At 52.2% G+C, this 6,938-nt stretch overlaps 1 protein-coding gene across 2 annotated transcripts in view; it reads right to left on the minus strand.

The window, feature by feature from the left end:
* TOR1A (torsin family 1 member A) overlaps positions 1 to 6,938 on the minus strand; it is an 8,959-nt gene that overhangs the window by 1,407 nt on the left and 614 nt on the right. For both annotated transcript variants that reach the window (XM_046655584.1, XM_046655581.1), the window contains exons 2-4: positions 6,451 to 6,716; positions 3,950 to 4,125; positions 3,726 to 3,853 (exon numbers count right to left, since the gene is read on the minus strand). In XM_046655584.1, coding sequence (XP_046511540.1) covers positions 3,726 to 3,853; positions 3,950 to 4,125; positions 6,451 to 6,716 — 570 coding nt within the window. The remainder of the gene's footprint in view (positions 1 to 3,725; positions 3,854 to 3,949; positions 4,126 to 6,450; positions 6,717 to 6,938) is intronic.

Raw genomic sequence — 6,938 nt, forward strand, 5'->3', positions numbered from 1 at the left:
CCGCTCCCTCCTCTAAGAGGACACAGCACCTGCCGGATCACACCCAGCATTTCTCCATGCAAACCTGCTCCCCTGCACTTTGCTGCATAATTCGTGTGCTTAATCCTGGTCTGACACTGACACTGATTCCGATGTGTGTGTTTTATTCACACCACCATGCAATTCTCTGACACTACCTGGGCATCCTACAATTCTACTCAATTCTGACACTATCTACCTGGAGGCATTGTCAGATCCCACAGGTTGAGGGCTCAGTCCCACAGGACTGCCCTCCACATCGGCCACCAATCTCAAGTCCAGGTTGTCATCTGTGCTTCTGACTGGGGGGTTCCAACGACCCCCTCCTTGGGTTTGGTTAATTTGCTAGAGCAGCTCACAGAACTCAGAAAAGCATTTCACTTACTGGACTATCAGTTTACTATAGAGGACAGAGCTCAGGAGGCCAGATGGAAGAGATGCGTGGGGGCAAGGACCGTGGGAAGGGCGCAGAGGTTCCACGCTCCGAGCTCCACTCTCCCCGCATCTCCACGTTCACCACCTGGAAGCTCTCCGACCCCATGCCTCTGGGATTTATGGAGGATCCATCACATGGGCACAGGTGATCAAGTCATTGGCCACTGGCGATGGATTCAACCTCCAGCCCCCAGCCCATCCCCAGAGGTCAGGCGGTGGGACTGAAGGTTCCAACCCTCCAATCACAGGGTGGGTTCCCCTGGCAACCAGCACCCATCCTTAGGTGCTTTCCAAAGTCGCCTCATTAACATGAACTCAGCTGTGGTGGAAAGGGCTTTGTTGTGAACACCACACACCTTTACCACTCTTATCACTTAGAAAATTCCAAGGGTTTTAGGAGCTCTGTGCCAGAAACAGGGATGAAGAACAAGTATGTATTTCTCCTTACAAATCCCAATATCACAACTGGGGTTTATGCTTTTCTTTCCTGACAGTGTTGGCACACACCTAGTGCTCAGTACATGTCTGCTCGTCTGGATGGGGCAGAGGCTGGGGCCGTGGGAAACAACAGTCAAACCACTGAGCAGCAACAAGTGGGTCGGCTCTTCCCTGCAGGCCTCCTGTGTGGGCCCTGAGGACAGAGCACGGAGCCAGGCACACACGGACCCTGCCCTCATGGGGCTGACACCTGAGGAGCCACCCCACAAGCCAGTGAACAGACAATTTCAGGGAGCGCTCCGGCTACGAACACTGAGATGGAGTGATGAGGCTAGGACAACAGAAGGTAACGAGCCAGGGTGCTCAGGCAGAGCCAGCTGAGTAGGTGACCTCCGGGCAGAGCCTAAATGACAAGGACCTGACCGCACAAAGACCCAGGAAGAGTGTTCAGGTGTAACAAGTGACCTCAGACAGTCTGTGGCTTTAAAAACCAGCTAGGGACCACTCCCCAGTTCGTGTCCTCAGCCTGAAGGCCCCTCTGCTCCACATCTCTGCTAGGACGTCTCCAACGTGTCATCGTTCACCGAACACGTGTCACTGCTCACGGGACACACTCGTCTTTATCTCCCACCCTTCCCCACAAACCTGCTCTCCTGCACTTGGTCCCCTAAAGGGCTGGGCCACCCTTCCCGTGGCTCAAGCCAGATCCTTGACTTGTCTTTCTCCCTCATTCCCACACATATTCTTTTAGAAAATCTTATTGTTTCTACCTTCAAAATACATCCTGATCTGACCACGTCACACCACCCTAGCACTCCCACGCCCGTCCAGGCCGCCGGCATCTCTCCCTGGGTCGTCACACTTCTCCTGAGTCTCCCCACCCCGCCGCCTTCAGGCTATTCTCTACCCAGCAGCCAGCACAGTCCTGTTAACACGAAGTCCCATGCTGTCACTGTCAGCTCAAGACCCCCCAGGGGCTCCCGTTTCCACCTAGAGTCAAACCAGAGGCCTTACCTTGGCCCCACCCCAAATCTTGCTTCTTAACTAACTTCCTGTTCTTTGTCCATCCCAGACCAGCCCCAGTGACCTCAGGCACACTGCTACCTCAGGGCTCTTGCACGTGCTGTTCCCTCCAGGGCTCACACGGCTTGCTCCCTCGCTCTCAGGTCAGCCCAGGGCTCACCTTCACAGTGAGTTTTCCCTGACTCTCTTGTCCTCACACCCCCCAAACCCTTACTTTACTTTTTCCCTGTTGGGGAGGGAGCTCTCTCTCTCCACAGATACAGATACACAGCAGCACAGGATACCCGTCCTTGCTTATTTATCATCGTTAGGATGTGAACTCCAGGAGGAAGGACTCCTGCTCCTCTTCACTGCTGTCGCCAGTTCTTGGACCAGTGCCCGACACCTGGTGGGTGCTCACAAGGTGTTTGTTAAGAGAATGAGGGGAGAGTTCAGCCATCTGCCTGCGGCCAGTCAGGAGGCGGCCGAGCCAGGTCTGCCCGACTTTGAGGCAACACCCCGGAAGCCCCTTGTAAGGCCCTGGGTTGCGGGTCCCAGGCAAGCAGCCTCGGCGGAGGCATTCGGCTCCAGGCCCCGCGGCACGAGGCCCTGCATTTTGGCCCAGGAACTACTCAACACAGCACAAAACATTTTGTCTTTCATCAGTAATACCCCAGTTGCACAAACTGACCTGAAATACCTCATAGTGCGCACGTAGCTGCAGTAGGATGAATTTCCTGGCAGGTCTGTTTCAAAGGAGACCCTTTGTTTTGTAATCTCAAGAATGAACCTGAGCAAAGCCTTGGGTCACAGTCAACCCGCATGGCTCCCGGGTGTCACCCAGTGAGTCAGCCTCCATCCTGGCGGCTTTCCACCTCTAAGGGATCAAGGTCAAAGGTGCGTGTGTGAGTTCACTGGAAAAGCAGTGAGCTCGGTAGTTAAAAGCTCGGGCTCTGGAATCAGAGACATGTAACAGGCTGTGTGGCCTTAGGCAAGCTGCTATCTCTTTCTGAGCCCAGTTTCCTCATCTGCAGAATGGAGACAATAATAGTTTCTACCCCATGAGGTTTTAGTGAAGATCAAAGGAAATATAATATAATATAAAAGAGTGCTTCACAGAGTGCCCAGTACAGAACCAGGGCCCAACTACTGTCCGGCTGTTATTCTCGGGCACAGAACCTCAGAGTTCTAGGGCAGTGCCCAGAGAGAAAGGGACCCAACGGGCCATCTCCTCCTTCAGAGGCACACCAGCCTGCCTTGCTCAACCAGCTGCTTTTCTTCTACAAAGGACAATGATTTAGCCAAAGAAAACACAGAGAACTAACTTTCAAGATCTTCATGATCAACAATTTCCCTGGGGCTGGCCCGGTGGCGCAGCGGTTAAGTGCGCACGTTCTGCTTCGGCAGCCTGGGGTTCAACAGTTCGGGTCCCGGGTGCGGACATGGCACCACTTGGCATGCCACGCTGTGGGAGGCGTCCCACATATAAAGTAGAGGAAGATGGGCACGGATGTTAGCTCAGGGCCAGTCTTCCTCAGCAAAAAGAGGAGGATTGGCGGCAGATGTTAGCTCAGGGCTTATTGTCCTCAAAAAAAAGTTTTTTTTCAATTTAAAAAAACCCACAAAAAACACAATTTCCCTCTTTCTTTAAAACAGCACTTTGCGTAAGTCCCCTGAGGTTTGTTAGCACAGATTGTCTTCGGAATTCTGACTCGGGTCTAAGGAAGGGACTGAGAATTTGCATTGCTATCCAGTTCCCAGGTGGTGGCGATGCCGGTTTAAAACTCAGGGACTCGGGATCACAAACAAGAGGGGTTAGTGGCCCCACTTACTCTTCCTGTTATTGAAGGCCGACACAGACAAGGCGTGCTCCATGTCTTTGAGCTTGATTTCTTCCCTCTGCTTTCCACTTCTCCAGAAATCTAAGGCCACGTCTGTGATCCTTTCTGCTCCAGCATTGCTGCAAAATAATTCCAGTGGATAAGGACGGGGTTCTTCCTGAAGCCCACAGGCTTGGGCTCATGGCTCTCGGATCAGGTCCCAGTGCCGACCTTACCTGAGAAATATGAAGATGGCTTTCTGATAGGAGACCCCATCCACGTGGTCATAATAGTCTAGGAAAGGCTTGATGGCATCGATGAGGCCCGCATGCATCTTATCCATTTCATCGAATATGAAGATGGACCTTGCACAGGCACTCACGTTGCCGCGAATCCACAACTGTAACTGATCCTGAATTACACGGGAGAAAAGCCAACACAAAGTTCTCAGCAAGTGCAACTGACACAACCAGCGTGAGCATCGTCAACACAGCGGCTGCTCTACAAAGGCTGCGTTCACAGAGCGCTCACTGTGTGCTGCTCTGGGCTAAGAACTCTGCACGCACAACCCCAGGGCGTGGGCATGATCATACCCATTTTACAGATGAGGAAACCAAGGCACAGGGACCTTAACTTGACCAAGATTACAAAATTAGTACGTGGCAGAGCTGAGATCTGAACCCCACCCTGCCTGGTTCCAAAGCCCCATGCTTTGATTATAATTCTTGTACTGTGAGACATCACACTGATGATGGTGGCGTTAATATATCTCTCATTTATGGCAGCCTTCTTGGGAGAAGGCAGAGACCAAATGATCTCTGCTCTCATCCAGTCCTCAGAGTGGCCTGGGGAAGCGCTCTAACCCGCACATGGAGACAGTCAGGAGTGCAGCTCACTTAGCGAGGCAACTCAACTTGAGAGAGCACACACGTTTGGGGATGAGTGTGGCAAGGGTAACACTCTTGAGTTTCTGGAACAATGCCTGTAGGTTTCTTTTTTTTTTTTTTGACAAAGACTGGCCCTGAGCTAACATCTGCTGCCAATCCTCCTCTTTTTGCTGAGGAAGACTGGCCCTGAGCTAACATCCATGCCCATCTTCCTCTACTTTATGTGTGGGCCGCCTGCCACAGCACGGCTTCACAAGCGGTGCATAGGTCCGCACCTGGGATCTGAACTGGCAAACCCTGGGCTGCGGAAGCGGAATGTGCGAACTTAAGTGCTGCGCCACCAGGCTGGCCCCCTGCCTGTAGGTTTCTGAAATGAATCTGCCTAAACAGAAACATTCTCATAAGAAGATATTTAGGCACTTATAATACTAAGCAATGAAGGTAAGGAGATAAGATTCTTTTCCATCAGAAATTTGAGCTATGGTTCTATATGATGTGTTCCTACACCTGCCCTCCAACACACAGTGAGGAGGGGGTGGGGGGGGGGGGCAGGTGTTTGTCTTCTGAGGAAGACTGCGGAAGTCAGTGTAGCTCTTGACTTATGATTTGCAGTTTTGCTTGGCTACTATGATGACGGTGATGGTTACAACGTCCACATACATGGATCTAACCTAAGCAGTAATTCTGCTGTGCGGGGATGGACCGGCCTGTTCACAGAGAAGGAACCTTAGGAAGCTGAAGGGACTTGCCTGAGGCCACAGAGCAAGTCACTGTTCTAACAAGGATTTGCTCAGACCTGTTAGGCTCCAACAGCCAAGGTTTTCCCACCCTGTGCCCGACTTACAGGCGATAACAGAGGACTCGGACTGAGCACTCACACAGGTTAGGCACTGTTCTAAGCACAGTTCACATAACATTTTACTGTGATCTCCCCAAACTTATCTGAGTCGTTACTATTGTGTTCCCTCTTTTACAGATGAGGAAACTGAGGCACAGAGAGGTTAAGTAACTCGCCCAAAGTCATACAGCCATTAAGTAGGGAAGAGTGAATGCTACCTAGGATGACCAGGCCCTCCCTATTTGCCTGGCAGTTTGCCAGCTGTAGCCCCGAAAGTCCCGCATCCTGGGCACCCCTGGACCGCTGATGACCCTCATGCTCACCCAAGCAGAAGGGAAAACGTATTCACTCAGGTGAGGGCCAAATACCTGACCGTTCTGCTCACCTTGCAGATTTGTGACACAGACTTACAAAGATGAGAGTTAACATTGATTTGAACGCTCATGTGCAGGTCACATGTCACACGCTTGACCAACAGAGCTCAATGAATTCTCACAAGCACCATTTCACAGATGAAGAACCTGAGTCTCAGACACGTCAGGCAACTTTCCCAAGACTACACAGCTGGAAGGAGGGGGAGTTAGGACTCAGATCCAGGTGTGTCCGCCGCCAAGCCAGGCTGTCAGCAAGTTAAATTGTCAACGCTGTCTGCAACTCGTCAGTTGAACGAACTTAAGGCCTCTCTATAAACGTTTCCTCTTTTACAAAATGAGTTAGATTTGATGAGTTTTCCGTTGGATTTGATCCTGTCCATCTCGAAAATGCTATCACCCCACTGACTAAACTGAGCATCACACTGGGCCAGTTTTCAGAAACCACCGCAAAGCTGTGATAGTGTCTTTGCTCCGAGCATCTCAAACGCTCTGTAACTTCCACACCTTCCAAAGAACCGACCCACGAAGCCGTTTTCAGGGCTCACTCATTTCAACATGGAACCCCCAGATCCCATTCCGCAACCAAGAAACCCCAAACCCAGTGCCGTCCAGGAAGGATTTCAAATTTCTGCCCTTGCCTTATATAAGGTGACGTTGGAGGCGTGCGGAAAGTGCAGTGTGGCCACAAAGAGGTGGACATAGTCACTGTTCAGGCCCCCCTCGTAAATGTACTCCGCGATGATCTTGCTGGCGAAATTTTTGCCGGTGCCCGTCCAGCCGTGCAGGGAGAGGGTGAGCGGTTTCTTGGGCTTCGCGTTGCTCATGAAACCAGACACAGCATTTAAGATGACCTTCTTTGCAAGATGCTGCCCAAACAGCTTGCTGTTCAGATCCTTCTGCAACTCTGGGAAAAACAAAGCCAGTCAGGGCGGGAGTCGGGGGGGCCCCGCTAGCAAAACTGAGCCCAGTTTACGGGCTCACATGAAGGCCGGCAAAGCCAGCTGCCAGCACCCGGTGAGAGGCGCCCGGCGGGTCAGGGAGGCCCGCCCTCTGCTGTCCTGCGCCTTTTGAAGCCTGGAGTCAGGCTCCTTCCCGGAAAGGTCCCCGGCTCCACCGCCCCGCCCCC

Source organism: Equus quagga, chromosome 1 (assembly GCF_021613505.1).
Source record: "Equus quagga isolate Etosha38 chromosome 1, UCLA_HA_Equagga_1.0, whole genome shotgun sequence".
NCBI classification, from domain to species: domain Eukaryota; kingdom Metazoa; phylum Chordata; class Mammalia; order Perissodactyla; family Equidae; genus Equus; species Equus quagga.